This window comes from Monodelphis domestica, chromosome 7, assembly GCF_027887165.1.
Source record: "Monodelphis domestica isolate mMonDom1 chromosome 7, mMonDom1.pri, whole genome shotgun sequence".
Lineage (NCBI taxonomy): Eukaryota > Metazoa > Chordata > Mammalia > Didelphimorphia > Didelphidae > Monodelphis > Monodelphis domestica.
In genome coordinates, this window is record NC_077233.1 from 111,446,021 (window position 1) to 111,469,683 (window position 23,663).

The 23,663-nt window shown below is 36.0% G+C and overlaps 1 protein-coding gene across 3 annotated transcripts in view; it reads right to left on the reverse strand.

The window, feature by feature from the left end:
• Positions 1–23,663, reverse strand: part of ADAMTSL1 (ADAMTS like 1) — a 1,092,747-nt gene that overhangs the window by 333,103 nt on the left and 735,981 nt on the right. For all 3 annotated transcript variants that reach the window (XM_056805329.1, XM_056805328.1, XM_056805331.1), the window contains one exon: positions 12,183–12,310. In XM_056805329.1, the coding sequence (XP_056661307.1) occupies positions 12,183–12,310 (128 nt within the window). The remainder of the gene's footprint in view (positions 1–12,182; positions 12,311–23,663) is intronic.

Below are 23,663 nucleotides of genomic sequence, written 5' to 3' on the forward strand. Positions count from 1 at the left end.
AGAGAGAAAATTCAGGGTGTCCCTGATCAATGGATTCCTTTCCCCTCCTTCTACTTTGCCAATCTGGCTGATGGAACCCAAGGAACTGCCGTGAGTGGCTAGCTTGGTAGATATGATGCATCCAGGGTGGAGCAGCAAGAGATAACAAAATATACTAGGAGCCTATGATGTTGAAGGCATGAGTCACTTTGACCTCATGCATTCTCTGTACGTGTGCCCACCTTTCTCATGCTGTGTGCATTAATGGAGGAGCATGTATCAAATTAATGAAGGGTAGCTTTGATTAACTGTTTAATGGTAACTCTTTGCTACTTTTTTTGCCTTTTAATGGCTTCATAACTTTGTAACTCTGAAGTGGCTTGAGACATTTGTGTTGGAGCTTTTTTCTATCTACAGAACAGAGCTGACATTGGGAATGAGGTACTACTGTCTTCACTAGAAAGCCTATCCTTTTCCTATCTCAGGGCAATGAGTCATTCACCTCATGGGGAATGATCTCTCACTCTGGGTGTCAATTCCTTTGATTACATGTTTTTCCTATGATTAAAAACAAAACTCCCTGATCACATGGCAGTATTAATATATTTTATCACCCTAACTCTTCTCAAACAATTAGCCAGGATCATTCCAGTATCCTTAGAAAAATAGATCTAAAAAAGTGAAAAGGCAAGAATTGCAAATATTGATTGACATAACACTGCAGACAAAGTGTGGATTGACCCCTTCTCCCATTTACAGTTTGTTTAACCAGTTCCTTGGACCACAAATCTTAAAATAGGAAATAATTTGATATTCCTCTCCATAGAGGCCCTTTACCTCTTCCCCATCCTCTACATCCCATCCTCTAAACTTCTTTGAGAAAGCTTATGTCTGAAGGCAGACAGTTCTTAGGTACATGGATCTTTTTTCCCTTTTCTTAAGAAAAGTTAAAAAATAATATACAAACATGACTTCTAGTATGTGGTCTAAACCATCTGGGAAAAATACAGTAAAGAACAAATATAACGTTCCTATAAATCAGGAATACTTTATAAAATCAGTATTGATTTCCAGTTCAATACCAAGAAACCAGGAAACCAGGAAGTTTACATGGTACCAGGTAGTGGAGAGGTTACACTGTTAAGACTCAGAAATTCCAAAGATGACTTTAAAAAAATGAAATAGTTATAGTATGTATTTCTACAGTGCCTTCCTATGTTGCCCAGGGAAAGGCAGATACCCTTGTTCTAGATTAAGATTTTGGGAAAGTGAAACTTCATTTACTTTCCTCAGGCCACAGCATGAATTCAGTGGGGGCACCAAGGAAGCAAGTCAAATCAGTGATGAGGAGGCCAGTGCTTTATCCCAAACATCTTTGCCACTGCTAATTAATCGGGCCTGACCCTGGTAATTAAGGCTTGTCTGCATTTTCATTTTATTTTGTCTTTCCAGAGATTGCTACAATGTTCATTGAACATTTTCTGTTCCTGGAGGCACTGGAGATAAATGGGAGCCCCCACCCGTTCCCTTCAGAAAAAAACAAACAAACAAAAAAATCCCAACCTAAAAAAAAAAATCCTCCTTGAAGTTGGATAGCATTTTCTGACTACAAAACATCACATTACTTCCTTTCCTTCCACTCAAACTGGCTTGTTGCTATTTCCTCCACATTGATGGCATTCCACCTCCTGCTTTCATGCTGTCTGTCAGGTTTGGAATGCACTGTCCTTCTCCCTTCCCTGCTTTGGAATACTTAGCTTTCTTAAGGTTCACCTCAAATGCCACCTCTAATAGAAAGCCTTTCTGGATCGCCGTAATTAGTAATGCTTTCTCCCAACTCAAATTATATTGCATTAACTTGTCTGTGTACATACTGTATCCCCCTACTAGGATGAAAGCATCTTGAGGGGACAGATTATTCCATTATTGTCTTCCTACATGCATTGCATATTTGATGAAGGGAGGTTTTAGTAGAAAAATAGATTTATGATTTTAGCAATGGGGGAAATTCCTGGCAAGGAACTTTACACCAAAGTATATCAGGGCGTTCTCTGTAGGGAAATGATTTGCTCAGGGTAACATAGGCCTGTTGAATTGAACTGTGTTGTAAGAATTATCAACTCAGCCATAAAAGGTGGATGACTGATTTATCCCAAGGACATAGACCCAAGTGGGCTTGCTTTGACATAATATGTATTCTCTTTTATTGCCTTTATTAGGCACTATGAATTCAGAAAAAGATAAAAAATAACAAAAAGAATAGCTTTCCAGAGAAATTGGAAATTTTTATGGAGAATTGTTATCCCATTGTCAGAATTGTACCCCCAAAAGAATAGGAAAGGGTTCATAAAATGGGTTTGAGGACATAGCTGTTACAAACATTGTAACAGAGCCATCATCACACAACCACTGTGTTTCTGTGCCCAAGATTCTGTGTGATAGCTGAATGGTCAAGACTCTTACCAAAGAATATAGACACACAGGAGTAGCAATGGTGCTTGGTACATGGAAGGCATTTAATAAATGCTTGTGATCAGTTTATTGAAATCCTAAGCAAATAAGATCAAATAGAAAGCTGTCTGTTGATTTATCTACTTTTGGAAGCAACTTATTTTTAAATGGACCATATTTCTTTCTTTACTAAAACTCTCCTGATGTCTTGCTAGCTGTAGGGTATAGTTCTCAAAGGCACCTCATAGTCAATGACAGGTTCTCACTGACTAGAAGTGTTTCCATCATCTGTTGTCTAAAGGCCAGAACTATAAAGAGGTAATTGCTCATCACCAGTAAACTGCCTACCACCTGATGATTCGGCCACTGTAAACCAGGAAGACGCTAATTAAGAATAGAGGGTTGTGCTAGACTGTATTCACATGACTGAAATTATAGTAAAAAAGTGCTGAATTATCCTTTCTCAATTTATAAATGAATTTATATCAGAATATACTCAGACACTCAAATGGGCCATCTTCTAGGAGAGCTCTGCAATGTTCTGAGTCTTGAACATTATTTAAAAACAAATTAATTAGAACATGAACGTCTCAAGTTGCAGTATGACAGTTTCACCCTAGGACCGTGTTAGCAAACTTATGGCACAAGTGCCAGAGGGGCTATTTTTTTTCCCCTTTTCACCATGTTTGAGAACATTTTTCACATCATCCACCCCTCTGCCCAGCAGCCCATTGGGAGTGCTTCCTCCCTCCCCTGTCTGGTGTAAGGTAGAGAGGCTCACATGTACCATGAAGGTTGCAGTTTGGGCACTTGGTCTCTAAAATCACAATCATGGTCCTAGGAGATCAAAGGTATTTGCAGAACTGGGTTATTCAGTGGATTATAAATGAATGTTCTCATGTAAGAATCATACATTCAAATGTATGAAGCTTGAGGGCAGAAACCCTGCCTTATTTATTGATTGATTGCCTTCTCTTGGGGCTGACAATGTCCTACACACAACAGGTGCTTGATAAATATGCTTAGTTAAGAATATATTTTGCTGCATCAGGACCTGGTTGAATGTTCACATCTAAAGAGTGGTTCTTAATTTATTGAGTGCCTACTATGTGTGATAGATATTGTTGCTGAGTTTAGTGTGTTTGGAGAGAAGTGTTTTCACATCTGAAAAAAATAGCCGTAGGAAACAGTATCTTGATATTAATAGATGAACTTTTTCTCAATTCCCTTTGAAAAAACACACATTTGATTTGTAATGCTGGATAATAATTATACTGAACTATTTTTAACAAAGAGTTCACATTTTATGCAGAAATCGCATTTTGCAGAAAAAGTAAACCCAACAGTCTTATTTCTAGCCATGACTATGAGAAATTGTATGGACTTCATGCCCATAACCATAAACTGATGTAACGTTGCATAATAGTGTAGCCATTTGGTATCTAATTAAATTCGCCTCAGGTCTAAAGCAATAAATAACTTTCAGGCTTAGGAATTTACAAAAATGTACACGTTTTCCTAACATCAAAATTGGAATTGTACCAATGCTTCCTTATCATCAGGTCATTTCTCCAGAGGGTAAGATATCTGGATGTCATTTGTTGAAAGATATCTTATGGAAGAGAAGCAAAGATGGGGGCTGTGTAATGAGATGGGTGTAGGATGTTTGCACATTATAAATTTGCAATGGGAATATGCTATGATTTGATAATGCTAAGTTGAAGACTAGAAATATATGAAACCATAATATCCACATATAGCATTATTGTCTGGTTCTGAAATGTCACATATATGTATATAAAGATGTAGAAAGGAAGGAATAGATTAGAGAATGTAAAGAAAAACTTAAAGAGATATGTTAATGACCTACATTTTTAGAGGAAAAATGCTTACGTGATTACTATTTTGTAATCTCATTTAACCTTTAGCTTGGGTATTAATGTAACATGCTAAAGCACATCATGCTTATATATACTTTACATCATAAAGCAAACTAAGGTATATTTGAAAATGCTCACTGGGGCTGTCTTGTGAAAAGAAAAGCAGGAATATGATTGAGGTGTCAACAGTGTAGGCAGGTGGTTATAAATTTATTTTTTAGAGATGGAGCAGATGCTTTTGAAAATGTCATAACATGTCTACATTTTTAAATGAATTTTAATTCTATCAAAACAGATTCCTTCACTAATTTCCTCCTTGGCTGCTCATCAGGGTACAGAGATAACCTTAGATTCTTGAACGTTTTTTCAACAGAGTACAATTAGGAGTTCATAATTAACCTTTCTTTTGTTGTTTTAAATATGTAAAATAAAATACATAGGCTAATAAAGTAAATTAATTTTATTGAAATATAATTATCAAAACATTTTTTTAAAGTTCATGGACCTTAGTTGGAGAACCTCTGCTCTATCTAGATTTTCCATAATAGGCTACTCTTTCACTTTAGGAACACTGTTTACATTTAAGGGATCCAAAGAACTTTCCATGAAACAACATTGTAAGGCAAGTGCTGCTAGTATTACTATTCTTATTTTGCACATAAGGAAAATGAGATTTTGAGACGGGAATCCAAGATGCTGTGTTTTGCCCAGGATCACACAGCTAGTGAGGGTCTAAGACAGGCTTTAACCCAGGTTTCCAACAGAATTCTTTTCATTATGCTAACCATCTACCATTTTGAAGAAGGTACATCACAAGAAGTGCATAGAGATGGCACAGTACAGAGTAGACATAGCTCTGAGCCTGGTGTCAGGAGGATCTCAGTTCAAATCTGAACTCAGATATTTCTAGACAAGTCACTTAACCCTGCTTGACTCAGTTTCCTCATCTATAAAAATTGCTGAAAAAGGAAATTACAGAATATTTCAGTATCTTTTCAAACTCTGAATGGAGTCATGAAGTCTTGGAAACAAATGAAATGACCTAACAACAACATTTTAAAAAGTTTGGCTATATTTATAGCTGTGCTCTTTGAGGTGGCAAAAAATTGGAAAATGAGGGGATGCCCTTCGATTGGGGAATGGCTGAACAAATTGTGGTATCTGTTGGTGATAGATACTATTGTACTCAAAGGAATAATGAACTGGAGGAATTCCATGTGAACTGGAGCGACCTCCAGGAATTGATGCAGAGCAAAAGGAGCAGAACCAGGAGAACATTGTACACAGAGACTGATACACTGTGTCACAGTCAAATGCAATGGACTTCTCTACTAGCAGGAATGCAATGTACTAGCAGGACAATCCAGAGGAACATCCAGAGAAAGAACTGTGGGTGTAGAAACACAGAAGAAAAACAACTGCTTGATCACATAGTTCGGTGGGGATAGGATTGGGGATGCAGACTCTAAATGATCACTCTAGTGCAAACATCAGAAATATGGAAATAGGTTTTGATCCATGACACATATAAAAACCAATGGAATTGCTAGTTGGCTGGGGGGGGAGGGGGGAGAAAGAACATGAATGATGTAAACATAGAAAAATATTGTAAATTAATTAATTAAATAAATAAGCTTAATTAAAAAAAGGTTGGCTAGTAGGGGATCTATTTTTGGCTATATAACCTCATGAAAATTACAAATAATACACAGGAAATTAATTTTATGTATTCAATGTAGACCTTGAGGGGATTGAATGGTGCAATAGATAGAGTGCTATGGAGAGAGTCAGGAAGCTGAGTTCACATCTGGCCTCAGACACTTACTAGCAGTGTGACCCTTAGCAAGGTGTACAATTCTTGTTTCTTCTGTAAAATGGGGATAACAACCTAACTTCCAGGTTATTTCATAAAGCATTTCATAATATCAGATTCTTAATAAATGTTTTTTCCTTCCTTTCTTCATTTAGGGTGCCATTGAGATTTTTAATATACCTTCTGAAGTAATAAGATAAGCTTTCCCTTGCTCCTTAATTACTGCAGTTGGCAGGCCTACTTAGTTAGAAAGCATTGTGCTAATGAGGTCAAACTTATGGGCCCCGTTCCCATAAGGGCTGCTTAGCCTCACTCTGACTTGACTTTTATTCAAGACCAGCTGTTTCATCCTGCAGGCCATTGATCTCCAGGGGATCAGATAATGAGGTAGATTCAGCACAAATGAAACTCCTATTGACAAGCAGTTGTCAATGTCATCTTTGCATAAGAGAGGGTTTATTCTGACACTGTAGAAACCAGTGTATTTCCCAGAATTGTATTTATACAATGCAGATGGTCTTTTAAAGATTAAAAAAATAAAACAACTTTATTTCACTTTGATTACAAGCTGCATTATAGTTTAACTATGGAAGCAAGTTTTACTAGAATTTCAAAAACTAATATGTAATAAGTCTGTGGAAATTATAATGACCATAAGCTTTCCAGAAAAAGAAATACACATATTAATTATTTTTCTGATATTCTTGCCAGATTTGAGAATGTCATGTATGGAGATATTTTTTTTCATCCAAATGTTCAAATGCTAGATCTTTTCTCCCTTTTGTTTTAAATTCCTCATCCAGCAAGTTACTAAAAGCACTTGCTTTAAATTTGTGGGAATGAAGGAGGGACATATTCTCTGAAAATGTATTATTATTGGCACTTTTGTTCCTTTATTATTACCAGAGAATCAAGTTCTGAAAAGAGAATTTCAAGTTAGAACTTAGAGATCAAATTTAAAACCCTTATTTTACAAATGAGGGAAAAGCAATCCACGGTGGTCAAATGACTTGCCCATAGTAAAAATGGTACTGAGGTAAGGATCAAAACCAGAATCTAACTTGAGACTCTCTGGCTCTAATTCTAGGGTTCTCTCTACTTAATTAATCCTTCTATAAGGGCATTTAAAAAATCTTTATTAAATCACTTTGAAAGGCCCAAGTTGTTTTAAGGAAGTGGGAACCTACTTCATCAGTTCAGGTGAAGGGTCTAACTTCTCTCTTCTGTATTTCCATGCCTCCTTCATAGAGGAACAAACCAAAATAAAGCCTTTCCTCTAAATTAATAAGACATTTGGTGAGAGCCAGTCCAATGCTTGAGCTACTTATCCATTTCATAATTAAAATATTCCTTTTCAGGTGACACTTATTCCTAGTATCTTTTATATGATTTCTCCTTTGTAAGTCATCATGGGTCACATGTTATATTCTACTTAGATCTGCCATGGTTCTTTCCATTGTAGTCCCATGGAATTTCGATTCTTCTGAGACTCTGGTCTTTTTTTCTGTGATGCTTTGGTTTTTAAAGCCTATGCCAGTGGAACACAAGCTCTGGATGGTTCTACCATGTTGCAAAGGCAGAATTATAGTCCTGGCAATAGACTCTCTCCTCTTTGGGATACAAATTAATGAATTACAAAAAGTCTCATCATCAGAGGGTGATGAATATTTTTTGGCAATGGTGACAATTTGCTAAGTGATCAAAATGCCACTCTGAGTTACCAACAGCAGAAATACTTGGTTCTTGGCTGAGCAAGAAGATTTTATTTGAGGTTTTCATTTATTCTTAAAATCCCTCTCAGTTTCTCATCTCAAGTGACAGGCTTTACCAACAATAACATTCGTGTCACCAAAGCTTTTCTTCAGGGACGAGTTGGGAATTCATGCATTTCTTATTAGCTTCATGAGACATATTTTGGATTTTCTTCACAGATCATTTATGGATGTCAATCTAAGGATATTGGGCAATAAAACTATGGAAGATTTCATACATTGGGCTTTTCTGTAAGCCATGCAATGTTATCAGCAGATACAATGGAGCATTCCAGAGTTAGTAAATTAGAAGTTTAAAAAGAAGCTAATTAATGAATCATAAATGAGTTAGCATTCAACCCTCTCTTATACTTATCAGTATATTCCCAGAAAATGGTTATGTGACCATACTTGAAGAATTCTAAGGTTGGAGAAATCACCACATCTCTAGGGAGCCCATTCTGTTTTTGGACAACTCTAAATACTAGGAGGCATGGTTATATGGTGCAATGGACAGCACCCTATGCCTGGAGTCAGGAACACCTAAGTTTGGCCTCAGACATATTCTAGCTATGTGACTCTGGACAAGTTACTTAACCTCATTTCTTTCAGTTTCCTCACCTATAAAATGAGCTCAAGAAGGAAATGGCAAACCACTGCAGTATCTTTGCCAAGAAAAGCCCAAATGGGGGCATGAAGAGTCAAAACAACTGAACAACAAATTATTAGAAAATTCATCTATATCTGCTTCTGTGCAACTTCTACTCATTTCTCTATGAAGCTGTGAAGAAAAAACTCTAATCCTTCCTAATTATGACAAATTTTCAAATACATGAAGACAGGTATCATGTCCCAGTTAAGTTAGGTGCTTAGTAAATTTTCCTTGAATAGAGTTTTTGAAAGATTCCCCTTAGTTTTTTTTTTTTTGCTTCTTCAGGCTGGGCATCATCATTTACTTCAACCAATTCACCTGGTTTCCACTCTTTTTATCTTCTAGGTCATATTCCTATAGGGACACTTCAGCCAATAAATATCATTTCTGACATAATATATGTTTCTTGGTATGTGTTCAGAACACCGTGGGTGTGTAGTAAAGTGGTATAGGATATCCCATGGATAATGGATCATGACAAATTTAAATTTAGGTCAATTAGGGAAGACTTTATTTGTTCTATTTCATGTTTTTAATATATATAGCAATTTAAATAATTGCTGAACTAATTATAAGCAGAAATTTTTTATTGAAAAATGATGTTTTTATTGAAAAAAGAATATTTTAGCAATTCTAATTTTATGGTTTTGGGGAGGCTATAGAAATAGATCACATAATTTAAGAAGTGTTGTAATCACTATAGTAAGATCTTTTTCTATTACTAAGTCCTAGGGCTTGTTTTTACTAGCCCATGATATTTATTTCTCATCCCTCACACTCATTCTAACCAATAATTTGCCTTTCTAAATCTAGCTTAAATTCAAGATTCCCATTCATTAAACTGTCAACACAAACACTCTGGTTGTTAAAGACATTATAAAAAGATACTTCTATCTTCTCTTGATAAATGTAATATAAGAGAATGATTTGGTTTTTTCCTACTTCTCTTCCTCCCTCCCTCTGTTCTTTCCTCCTTCCTTCCTTCCTTCCTTCCTTCCTTCCTTCCTTCCTTCCTTCCTTCCTTCCTTCCTTCCTTCCTTCCTTCCTTCCTTCCTTCCTTCCTTCCTTCCTTCCTTCCTTCCTTCCTTCCTTCCTTCTTTACTTTTCCTTTCCTTTCTTCTCTTTGCTTTCCCATTTCCTTCCCTTACATTTATTTACCTAGTATCGATACTAGAAAACTGGTAATTTTTGAAGATAACCCACAATGATATTTATACATTATTACTATTATTGCTGTTATAATCTTTAAAATGATTATACTAACATACAATGGTAATAATAATTGGCATTTATGTGGCATTTTAAAGCGTACAAAATGCTTTCCAGACATTGTCTTTAGGAGCCCCCCAACCACCTGGAGAATAGGGTACTTTCTATAGATAGTATTATACGTGTTTTACTAATGAGAGAAATTAAATGATGTGCCTAGGGACCCACAGCTGGTCAACATCAGAGGCATTAAAGAAGTACAAGTCTGCTCAACTGAGTCTAGAACTCTATAAATCATGTTGCCTCTCAACACATGACAGACTAAAATACTGTCAATGATATATTTATTACTAATTACAATTTCATTCTTTAGGATTTATAGAAATACCAATAACTGCTATTATGTTGATTGGTGAGAATGATCCTATCTTCCAACTATTACCTTTAATACTTAATCCTTTGTAATATGAGTAGTTGCCCTCTGTCTTGGCACAGAATATAATCTCTCCATGCCTCAGTCAGTATTCTTCATTAATTCCCATGACCAAAAGTGCTAATTAGTGAATGGCCACGCCTTTTGACTAGGTGGTGCAGTGGATAGAGTACCACGCTTACAGTTAGGAAGATGTCTTCCCAAGTTCAAATCGAGTCTCAAACACTTAAAGAGCTATATGTTCCTTGAGAAGTCACTTAACTATTTGCTTCAGTTTCCTCATCTGTAAAATAATTTGGAGAAGGAAATGACAAACCACTCAGGAAACTTTGCCAAGAAAACCCCAAAGGAGGTCATGAAGATTTGGAAATGCCCGAAAAATGACTGAAGATCCAAAAAAATTCCTCTGGTAATCAGCTACTTTAAGCTTAGTTTGGTTCATCCTTGAGAGACACAATCATAATCCATCATTGAGGTTTTGCTCTAAGTTTTTCTAGCTTAGAAACTACCAGACCTTGCACAAAATCTCCCCATACTGAAAACAAGTGGCTGCATTTGTGTGTGTGCATGTGTGTCTAGGTAGTTTAGAAAGATAAAATTTCTTTCTAGTGTCTTCCCTTCTACAATTACTTATCACTTACCTTATATATAGGAAGTTCTCAAAGTAAGCTTAAAGCTTACTTTAATTCTTAAAACTTCACTGAGACAGTTGGAGCCCACTGTATAGAGTGACTATGTATTTCATTATTTGCTTGTTGCCACCTTTGAACATGAACTCCTTTAAGGCAGATTATTATTTGCTTCTCTTTGTATCACCAAGGCTCAGTTTAACCCAATGTCTGGAATAAAGTATCTAATGTGTTGATTAACTATTTTCATTTAATTAAATATGTAGGCCTCAAGAAAAACACAAATTTTAATTTTGAAATCTTAAGCTAATTGGATCTTTTCTGTCCCTGGAAATGAAACAAAATAATTTTAATGGCCTAAGCACATTAATCTATTTTACCCAAAAGAGAAATAGGAAAGGAATAGAATTACAGAACAGGGCAGCAAGTGATAAAAGTGAGGACAGATTAAGAGAGGCAATGATCAGAAGCAAAACAGACTTTTTAGGAAGGTCAGGGGAAAAAGAGAGAGAGAGAAGGATAAAGAGAAGAAAATGGGATGGCAAGAACTACACAGTTAGTAATTATAAATGTGAATGGGATGAACTCACTTATGAAATGAAAACAGTAGGATGGATTATAAATGATAATCCAACAATATGTTGTTTATAAGAAACACACTTGAAACAGAAACATATACACAGGTTAAAATCAGGGACTGAAATAGAATCTGTTATACTTCAGCCAAAGGCAAAAGTAGTAGTCCTAATTTCAGACAAAGCAACAACAATAGGAAAAAAAGAGACCTAATTAAGAGATAATCAGGGAAACTTAAAGGTACCAGAGACAACGGAGTAATAAAAAAAATTTATAGCAAGTTTCTCTAACAAAATCCTAACTTCTTAAATATACAGAGAACTTAATTTACAAACATAGGAGCCATTCCCTATTTGTTAAATGATTAAGGGATATGACAAACAATTTTCAAAAGAAAAAATCAAAGCTTTCTATATAGTTCTGTGAAAAAAATGCTTATTGAGTAGGGAGAGGCAAATCAAAGCAACTCTAGGTACCACCTCACAAAAGTTGAGAATTACAAATAGGAAATCAGAAATGTCATAGTATATGTGAGAAAACACATCAACTATTGAACTGTTGGTGGACTTATGAACCAGTTTAATCATTCAGGAGAACAATTTGGAATTCTACCCAAAGAGTTATAAAACTATATATGCTATCTGACCCAGTAATACGACTAGGTCTATATCCCAAAGAGATTTTTTAAGGGAATGTATTTATATGTTAAAAATATTTATAATAGGTATTTCAAAATGTGTGCCAAACCCAATGATAACTTTCATGTTTGTCCTCTCTAGAGTCCCAAAGAAAAATGGTGTTTCACTTACTTGCTGCTAAGGCAACGTCTCAGTGAATAGGAGGCTCCTCCTCCACAAGTTCGGGAACATTCACTCCAAGGACCCCAGGCATCCCACAATGCATCCCGGTCTTCTTCTGAACGGGCTGTCCTAGAACTCTGGAAGAGACATAACATTTTCATTGGTGAGTGTCCTAACACCTGTCAAAGAATCCTCAGACATTAAATATCCCCAAACTACCCTCCACCATAAATTTATTAATTTAATTTAGAATTGGTAGGCATCTTTTCAGCATGTAAAATATTGTAGTAGATAATATAGGTGGAGTAATCACATGAGGAACACAGCAAATTTCACTGGGCATTCAAATTTGCACATAAGTTTATAAACTCCAGGTTTATTAATAAAATTCAACATTTTTATAAAATCTGTGAAAGTTACATATAAAGTTATCAAATGTTTCTCTGAATTTTTCCTATAATTAAAAATGGTGGAAGTGGATACATTTATAACCATATACCCCCTTTGCAAATAGTATTCAGAATACCCCTACTTTGAATCCTGGTTTGGCCACTTTAATGGTTTGGGGATCCTGTGCAAGCAATTGAAAATTTTGGGACCTCATTTTCCTCACTTATAAAATAGTGGCAATGCCAACTATGTGAGAGAGTTTTTGAAGAAACACACTAAGTACCTTAGAAATGGTACTTGGGATCACTGGTTTAAAATGGAACATAATTGGTAAATTCCTTATTTAGATCCCAAGCTGTGTGCTTATAGAGTCCTTCAATTAAGACCTTGATGCATTTCAGGGGGACAACTTATTCCTCAGGCACAGTAACAACATTCCACATTTTAAAATTACCTTATGGTTTATAAAACATTTCCTTTATTAAAGTTTCAGAAGGCAGCACTTAGGGTGGGGGCTGGGGATATGGAAAGGATAAGATGGTTCTAGATCCATGATTTCATCATTGTCAAGAACCTCCAGTGTAAACTCCCTTCCATGGATGCACACTGGTAATTGTTCTATAATTCATACTCTTATAGAGTTCACCTGGGAGGTTAGCTGGCATGTCCTTGGTTCCACAACTTTTATGTGCCAGTTATGACACTTGAGCTCATGTCTTCTTCATTCCTATACATCATTATTGTATTCGTATTTTACAGATGAGGAAACTGAGGTCCAGAAAATTAAATAGTCCAGACTCAAATCCAGGTGAATAGGATAATGGAATTAAAGTTGGAAGGGACTTTAATTAACACTGAGTCCAAAATGCACTCATTTTATAGATGAGGAAAATGAGGCTCAGGAAGGTGTAGTGACTTGCCTGGTATGACCTAGCCTGAGACAGGATTCAAATTCAGGGCTCTCTTGAATCTCAGTCCAGCTCTCTATGCATTATGATCTCTAGTTGTCTCAAAAGCCATTGTACTTTCCATTCTACAATGGAGTCCATTGGCATTTTCTGAGATGGAATTTTCCAGATACATATAATGTCAAATTTGTCTGGTGATGTGACCAGACAGTAATTTTCAGCTTCTATAAAATACAAAATGGCATAGGTAACAGAATCACATCTGCCACACAAAAAGCCCTTCTTTCCAGAAGAAACTATTTATTGAGCCTTGATGCCTGTTTTATAGGCTTGACAAACTCAATCTCTAATCACAGCAATATGGGGCACTGTTTTTCCAGGGCTCAATTAAATGGGAGGGTTAGGGAAAGAGGAGTTAAATGATTAGATTGACTTACTCGTTTGCCATAGGAGAACATATTGCCAAATGTTTCCTTTACATGCTTACTACATTAATGCCCCAGTTTTGAAGTCCACTGAGAATCACAATACTGTATATCACTCTAACCTGCCTTCTGCCAAATTTAGGCCCAATGAATTGTTTCTCTCTGAATGATTGGCAAAATGATTAGGTAGTTTTGAAAGTGATGTTTGATCCACTTATTGCATATGTAACAAATATAAATTTACTAAATGTAATTTCCCTCATTTTGTTCACATAAAATGCAACTGAAATTTGAATCAGCCTCTATAATTGCTAGGATAAATGAAGTGATTAAAGTGAGCAAGATCAGTGATTAGAAGCTATGACTATATCCAATCCCTACAGCTGCAAAAAATCAAATATGCAACATTCACAGCTGTACTCCATCCCCAGATGCAATCTTATTAGCATTTACATGTGAGATAAGAGGCCCAGAAAGCCAGTTTATTAAGGTTATTCCAGCTGGCTGCTCTCTGTGTAAGATTTTTGAAAAATGAAAATATGTGACTGTTATTCTGTTTTTGTAAAGAAACAAATGGTTTAAAACTCCATGTTGAACTTTTTTTCCCTCTCCTTGTCACATGCCTCATTTGAGAAACTGTTAATAAGGGGTACAACGTGTTGCTTTGCTGATTAATCCCCTTTACCTCATCACCAATTGCCAAGAGCAGCACAACAAGGCAGGCACACTGGGCGCCCACATCCCTGTGAACTTCTCTGCACACCCACAGCAAAGAGGCATGTGTCTGCTGTTTGCATTCCAAGATTTGTTATAAGACATATATTCCCAGAAAGCATGTGGTCTCAAACTCGAACAACTCCAAGTTTTCTTTTAACAAGTGGAATAAACATAATTCATTTCAACTGGATCCATGTTTAATGTTAAGGAAAGTAAAGTGATTTTCTTCCTCTTTCATTCTGCCAGAACTTAGCATCTACAACCAAGAATGACATTCTAGCAATTCCTTTAAGGCCATTTAAAAATCTCCCAGCATTTGTTTATTGCCTTTTTTAAGAGGGTCCTCAGTATAAGCATATAACATGTCTAATCCAGTTAGGACTTGTTTATTACTTTAAAACTTTAGCATGTGAACACCTATTTACTTGATAGTAAATTAACAAAAATTGTGATCTCCTGTTTTCACCTAGCAAGTGAAACTAAGTCAGCTAACAGTAGGGGTGAATTAGAGGACACTTTTGAAAAGCAATGGTCAATACTTATGATGCCAAACCCCCTCACTTCTCTTGGCTGCCCTGCCCATGCACCTTAGCCTTCTTCTCCATTGTACTAATGGACTATATTAATCTGAATGCCTCTGAACCAAGGTCGATAATGCCACACACACACACAAACACACAAAAAAAAAGTGATCAAGAAATTATCGCTGGCTCAGTTAGAAATTTCAGCCAGAGTTATTAACATCTATCTACCAAAAAAAAAAAAGAGACACTGACTCTAAGTTTATTTTATGTTGGTTGGTGCCTCATCAGAGGATAATGTCAAAAAAAGAGGCAAGAGATTGACCTTTCAAGGAAAAAAACCCCGTTACTAATTAGACTGTTTATTTCATCTCGTTTTATTTTTTCATCACAGATATTGTTATGGCATAGAGGTATCTATTTTTGATTCACACACTTTTGGAGCCTATTTCAAAGGAGATGGTTTTACCTGTAGTTAAGACAATTCAATAATAATAAACATTTATTAAGTGTCTATTATGTTGTCCTTAACATTGTGTCAGGGTATGGGAATATGAAGAAGAAAAAATATCTATATACTCCTTGTGGAGAGGTTTCAAATTTGGTACCTAATTTTCCTAGAAGAAAGATCACTATGCTGGGAGTTTTTCTAGTGAGGTCTATATAAACCAAGATCTACTACTTTCTATGTTCTTTCTACATATCCTGTCCAGTCAAACTGACTTTTAGAGTTACCTTTAACAAGTACTTCCTGTTCTAATGCCACCATAGCTCCTCCCTTATAAAAGTTTTGAGAACCTGTCAAGAGCATCTTCCATCACCCCCTTCCAAATATGCTTCTCTAAGCATGGGAAAATGCTAATTGACTAGAATACAATTTTTAGTCATGATTCATTTTATCTCTCCCATGGATAGAAAGAGTTTCCATCACTCCAGCAGTGTTAGGGTGGTTTCTTTTCCTTGCCATTACTGGTTTATCTAAATGCAGCTTTAATCTCACAGTTTTATTCTGTATTTTCAGAGCCAATTTCAGAAATGAAATCTCAGGTGAACAGCTCCAGGCCTGACAGTTACAAGTACTTAAAGCCCTTTGAGTAATCGCATGAAGCAATATTTTCCCTGTTTCTCACTGCCCAATATACACTTAGCCTCAGATTGACCTCACATGTACAAATCTCTTTGTACAGAGATCTTGTTCATTAGGGTTTGTAGAGGTTATGAAACCTATTTGCAAGATACTGTAGGAAGTAGGAAGATTAAGGAACAAGTGGAGAATTATATGTATAAGCATGCATACAGATATAAGGAGGACACAGGAAAACTATATACTTGTTCCAGTATTGTAATAGAATTGGAAAGGGGTGGGGGATGGAATAGGCAAAATGATGTAATAGGGAGAAGTCTATGGAATCAAGACATGTGGATTATTGATTAAGAGCTTGAAAGGACCTTGAAAATAATCTAGTCTGACTCCTTCATTTTACTGATAAAATTTCTAATCCCATATTAAACCCAGTGGCTCTGTGGCCATGAGGAAGTTACCTCTCATACCTATCTGTAAAATGGGGCCAGTCCTTTCCTGCCTATTTCACAGGATTGTTGTGAGCAAAGTTTTGTATAAATATCAAATCCTAAGAACATATTATCAATAAACTGAACAGAATTAGAATTTTTATCAGAAACCAAAAGAAAGAGATAATAGACTATGAAGATTTTATAAATTTCAGTTTCTTTAATAAATATTGCTTAGGTAATTGAATATGTTTCTTTGTTTGAGATGTACAGAAATGGGCTATTTCTATGTCTCTGTCTATATATCACAGACTACTGCAATCTCTGAAGAAGTGAAATGGAAGATTATCTCAAGGGTCCTGGGAGAAGCACATGATAGATACAGGCAGTTTGCAGTCAATTAAAAAGAGTGAAAAGGAAGTAGCCTAAAGGATTCCGTCAAGAAATGTATGATCAAAAAAGAGGGTGAGCAAGACACATTGTGAGAGCAAGCCATGATCTGAGATACTTGTAATTTTAAGAGGAAGGAAGAAAGGAAGGAAAGAAAGAAGGAAGGAAGGAAAGAAGACAGGAAGGAAAGGAGAAAAAGAGGGGGAAAGGAAGGAAGGGAAGGAAAGATGCATTTATTAAACAACTACTATGTACCAAGCACAGTGCTAAACACTATAAATATTATCTCGTTTGTGGCAATTTGTAACTATGTCCAAAGGGCTTGTCTGCTCTTTGATCCAGCCATACCCCTGTTGGGTTTATACCCCAAGGAGATAAGAAAAAAAGACCTGTATAAGAATATTCATAGCTGAACTCTTTGTGGTGGCAAAAAATTGGAAAATGAGGGAATGCCTTTAGATTGGGGAATGGCCGAACAGATTGTGGTATCTGTTGGTGATGGAATACTATTGTGCTCAAAGGAATAATGAACTGGAGGAATTCCATGTGAACTGGAATGACCTCTAGGAATTGATGTAGATTGAAAGGAGCAGAACCAGGAGAACATTGTACACAGAGACTGATACACTGTGGCAGAATTGAATGTAGTGGGCTTCTCTACAAGCAGCAATGCAATGTCCCAGGACAATTTTGAGGGACTTATGAGAAGGGATGCTATCCACATCCAGAGAAAGAACTGTGGAAGTAGAAACAGAAAAGAAAAACAACTGCCTGATCACATGAATCAATGAGGATATGATTGGGGATGCAGACTCTAAAACGATCACCCTAGTGCAAATATCAATAATATGGAAATAGGTCTTGATCAACATGTAAAACTCAGTGGAATTGAGCATTGATATGGGAGGGGTTTGGAAAAAGGGGAGGAAAAGAACATGAATCATGTAACCATGGAAAATTTTTCTTAATTAATCAATTAAATAAAATAAAAAATAAACATTATCTCATTTGATCCTAAACTCTGGGAGATAATTGCCATTATCTTCATACTACTACTGAGGAAACCAACAAAACCAACAAGATCAATAACAATGGGTAACATTTGTGTAGTGCTTACTGTGTTCCAGGTATTTTGCTAATAACTTTATAAATACTATTTTATATGATCCTCAAAAATATGGGATATAAATGCTATTATAATTTCCAATTTACAGATCAGGAAACCAAGGCAAAGAGGCTCAGTAACTCGCTATGCACATCTAGTAAGAGACTGGATTTGAACTCAGATATTCCTGACTCCAGGCAGATCACTTTGTCCACTGTGCTTCCAGGTGATGTGATCACAAGAGAGACCTCTCCTATGGTGAATTTATGGAAAGCTTAGGCAAGTGTGGCAGGGATGGACTTTGACCTGCATCACTGAAGGAATGCCCACACAGGGGAGATCACCACATACTGGCCTATTGGGATATTTTACAGATATACAATAGTTCACATAATCAGCAAAATAATTGAGGCATGTGGAAACCTCAAAAATCTGTACTATTTTCAATCAATGAATCAATCATAGTGGTTACTGTGTCTAGTATATCATAGTGGTTACATGTCTAGTACTGGATAAGCCATGGGAATAAAAAGGGAAAGCAAAAATAGTCATGACCTCAAGGAGCTTACATTCTAATGGAGGAGTGAATATTTCTAAATAATATATTCAAGATGAATACTGAGTAGATGGAAGGTAGCCAGAATCCTTTTGGAAGATTAACACTGGGGCACCTGAGTCTGTTTTAACTCTCAAAGAACAGACACAACATTTATTTTTTTTTACACATCTGGAATTTCATGGGACAGTACAAAATAAATGTCATATACTTCTAAATGAAAGCAGCTTGAACAAAAGAGGAGCTCTGCCCGTGATGAGAGAACCATCTTTCTCTAGCATGTGCATGTTTGTTCTATGTATACATTGGGAAATAGTGTGCTTAAAAAGCCAGACGGATCAAGTATGCGAAGCTTTAAGAATGGATTTAGTTAAGAGCAAATAGTATGGTTATAATGCTTGGTGGATGTTTGAGTTACAAAAAGCTTTTTGTAAAGTTACATTTCAAACCCAATTTAGAATCAATATTTTTTAGTATACAGTCTTTATGCCATGATAACTTTGCCATATACAGCAAACTTTATGAATACAGACTTTTGGCTTTTGACAATTTTTCCAACAACTATTTGACTGTGGCCAAGTAGCCTATGCTCAGATGTTTTCTACCCACTGAATCCTCCTTTGTATCTCTGTCACATTCTTCTCTTTTCTAAGACAAACTCTTTTACGTCAGTGATCTCACCACCACCACCACCATCATAAATAAGAACAAAAATCATGTATTAATCATTTATTATTTACCAAGTACTGCACTAAAGAATGAGAATAAAAAGTAGAAGCATATTCACTGCCTCAAGGACTTCATCTTAGACGGAGAGAAACAACATGCTAATAACATATATGATATACACAGTGTGAATGGGATATAATCGCAGAGGGCAGGGAGACTTTAGGATGGTGTAGAGGGAATGATTGGGAAAAGTTTTTTGCAGAAGTTGAGATTTCAGCTTAGTCTTTAAGGAAACCAGAAAGTCGGGATGCAAAACTGCTAAGAGCATTACCGATTTACAGGATTAGCCAGTGAAGAGTCATTAAGTCAGGCAATAAGAGACAACAAGAAAGTCCCTGTTCCTGGTTGGAAGCATACAGAGAGGCCAGTAAAGTGAGAAAAGACTGGATCTCAAATTCTATTTTACTGAGAAAATAGAGTCCAAATAATGAAAATTTCCTCTTCTCTACTATACCACACAAATTTTCCATTCTTTGTTATAGTGTTCCAGTCTTGGGTGAAGAGATGGTTCTTCTTCTTGCTGGGACCAACTCTTCAATATATACCCTGTCTGTCTCTTCCAGGACTTTCCCCTCTTAATGAGGATCCTATCTTTATTTCATATTCACTCTGAACTTTTACATGGGCTTTTTCTCTATGCCAACAAACATATTCATAAGCTTACAGAATGTCAAAAAAAAGGCAACTAGTAGGCTGAAGAGTCTCTTTTTCATGCCATATCAGGATCAGGTGAAGGAACAGGGGATATTTAATTTGGAGAAAACTTAAAGAGACAAACCATACTGCCATTATTTTGTAGTTTAAGTTGGTTATGTGGAAGAGAGATGTGACTTACTCCATTTGGCAAAAGAGAATAGCAATGGGTGGAAATGACAAAGAAATTTTAAGATTTTGTCTTGCTATAAGGATAAACTCCCAAAAAATGAAAAATATCTAAAGCATGATCTTAGGACATAGTAGGATCCCTTTCACTATAGGTCAAGTTAAGGTTGATCACTCACTTGCTGGCAATTTTGTAAAAAGAGCTTCTAGTTTAGATTAGATGAGATGAGCTTCAAGAATACTCCAAAGTGAAAATTCTATGATTCCAAGAAGAAATAGAGAAATTGGAAGTTGGAGTATATTTAGAAGGGAATATGATTAATTAAAATTTGAAACTGCTGAGTTTAAAGTGTCAAAGGTTAGAGAAATGCAAATTAAAACAACTCTGAGAGATCATCTCATATCTATCAGACTGGCTAATATGACAAAAAAGAAAAATAATAAATGTTGGAAGGGATGTGAGAAAATTGGAACATTTATATTATTCGTGAAACTGTGAATTGACACAACCATTCTAGAGAGCAATCTGGAACTATGCCCAAAGGGCCATAAAACTGGGCATACTCTTTGACCCAACAATACCACTTTTAGGTCTGTATCCCAAAGAAAGCAAAGATATATGGAAAAACCCACTCATACAAAAATATTTATAGCAGATCTTTTTTTATGGTGGCAAAGAATTGGAAACTGAAGAGATGCTCATCAATAGAGAATGACTAAACAAGTTGTAGTATACAATTGTAATAGAATACCATTGTGTCATAAGAAATGATAAATAGGATAATCGCAAAAAATACCCTGGAAAAACACATAAAGTGATACAAAATGAAGTGAGGAGAACCAGGAGAACTAGGAGAACATTGTACACAGCAACAACAATGTATGATGATCAGATGTGGATGGATTAACAATGAACAGCAATGCAAGGAGCCAAGACAGCTTCAAGGTACTAATGACAAAATTGGCTAGCCATCACCATAGAAGTAACTGACAGTCTGAATGCAGATTGAAACATAAAACATTTTTCACTTTATCTCCTTAATGAGTTTTTTTCTTGTATAAGCAATAAGCATCTTCTTTTACAGCATGACAATATTTATTATATATGGTAATCTATGTCATATTTTGGAGGAAGGGGGAACAGAGACAGGGAAAGAACACAGATTGCAAAATCTCAGAAAACAATTATTAAAAATTGAATCTACATGAAAGTAAGAAAAATATAATGAAATTACAGAAAAAATCATGCAAAAGGGGCATCCAGTGGACATATTTAGCAAGCAGGTTGAGATTTTAGATTCATAGTAAATGGAATTGGATGAAACCTTCAAAATAATTTTAAAAATATTTTATTTTTTCCAGATTTCATGTTGATATGATTTTTAATATTCATTTTCTGACATTTTGCAATCTATGTGCTCTCCCTCCCTCCCACCTCTCACCCTTTCCAAGAAGGCAGGTAATATGATATAGGTTGTACATATATTATCATATAATACATATTCCCATATTTGTTATGTGAAACAAGATGTATATTGCTTACACTAGAAAAAATTCATAGGGAAAACAAAGTGAAGAATAGTATGTTTCAATCTGCATTTGGACTGTGTTTCTTCTTTTTATAGCAGTGGATATTCTTTTTCTTCATAAGTCCCTTGGAGATGTCCTGGATTCTTCCCTTGTTGATAACAGTTAAGTCATTCGAAGTTGATTATCATACATTATTGTTGTTACTGTGTACAAACATTCTCCTGGTTCTGATCATTTTGTTTTTTTTTATTAATTCATGTCTTTCCAGGTTTTTTTTGGAGGGGGAAATAATCTTGCATGTCATTTCTTATGGTATAATAGTACTCCATTATAAGCCTATACCAGAATTTTTTCAGCCATTCCCCAAATGATGGACTTCCCTTCAGTTTCCAGTTCTTTGCCGCCACAAAAAGATTTGCGGTAAATATTCGTGTACAAGTGTTTCTTTCCCCTTATCTTTATCTCTTCAGGATACAGACCTAGTAGTGGTATTGCTGGGTCAAAGAGTATGCACAGTTTTATGGCCTTTTGGACATGGTTCCAGATTGCAATCCAACATGGTTATTATTTGTGTAGATAGGATTAACTCTCCCCTTGTCTACTTTTAGTTAATTGAATCAAGACCATAAAGTATCCCTACTTACCATTAAGTATGAGAGTTCACAAGTCACTTACTAGAGTAAGTGACAACTCCAAAGGCCAGTCTCCCCTCCTAACCCCCCCCCCCCACACACACAAACACCTCTTGGACAGTGCTAGGCAAATTGAAAGACTGCCATTGGTTTCTGTGAAGAAGGAGGAGAGACAGGAAGTGATAGGAAGCGGTGTGGAAAAAAGGGGTATAAAAAGAGACCAACATGGTCTAGCATTTGTTCCCTTCCTGGCTTTTGGGGAGATTGGTTCTGGGCACTCCTTTCCTAACTTCTGGAGAGATTGGTTATGAAGATTCCTGCTTTGGCTTTGGAGGAGGTTGGGTTGGTGGAACCCTGGCTGAAGACACCACCATGACTTCTGTCTTGGAGAGATTCCTGTCTTGGTCACTTTGTGAGGAGACCCTCTCTGCTCATTGGCACTTTGGTAGAACATTCCCTTCAGCATGAGTGTGGAGAGACTCTTTTCCCTGAATCCTACATTGGTTTATTTGGTGATTGAATCAGACTTCTATGTGGAGATTGGAATTTTGTCAGGGAGTGAGCTGAATTTCAAAGGACCAGCACTTAGGGTAGGCAGGCAACTCTTTACCACTTTCCCTTCTACATTTCATACTTCAAATCTTTTCTCTTCCATATTTTAAATAAAAGCTGCTAACAGTTTTTTTTCCTGACTTAGAGATAATATTTTGAATTCAGCAACCACAACATTGAATTTATAACTCTCTTATTTAGTCAAAACCCCAATTTAACCCTTACAGTCAGTTCACAGCTCTATAGTAGTGTATATGTCCCAATTTTCCCACATTCCCTCCAATATTTATCATTTTCCTTTTTTTGTAATGTTAGCTAGTTTGATGGGTAAAAGATTATACCTCAGAGTTGTTTTAATCTGAATTTCTCTAAATAAGAGAAATTTGGAGACTTTTTTTAAATATGACTAAAGATAGTTTTAATTCTTTATCTGAAAATTGCCTGTTCATACACACCTGACAATTTGTACATTGGGGAATGCTTCAGAATCTTAGGAATTTGTTTCAATTCTCTCTATTTGAGAATGAAGCCCATATCAGAGAGATATTCTATAAAGAATTTTCCCCAATTTGTTGTCTTTTAATTTTGCTTGCATTGGTTTTGTTTGTGCAGAAACATTTTTAATTCAATGAAGTCAAAGCTATCTATTTTTATATCTCATATTCTCTAGGTCTTAAACTTTAAAAATAATTTAATCTGCT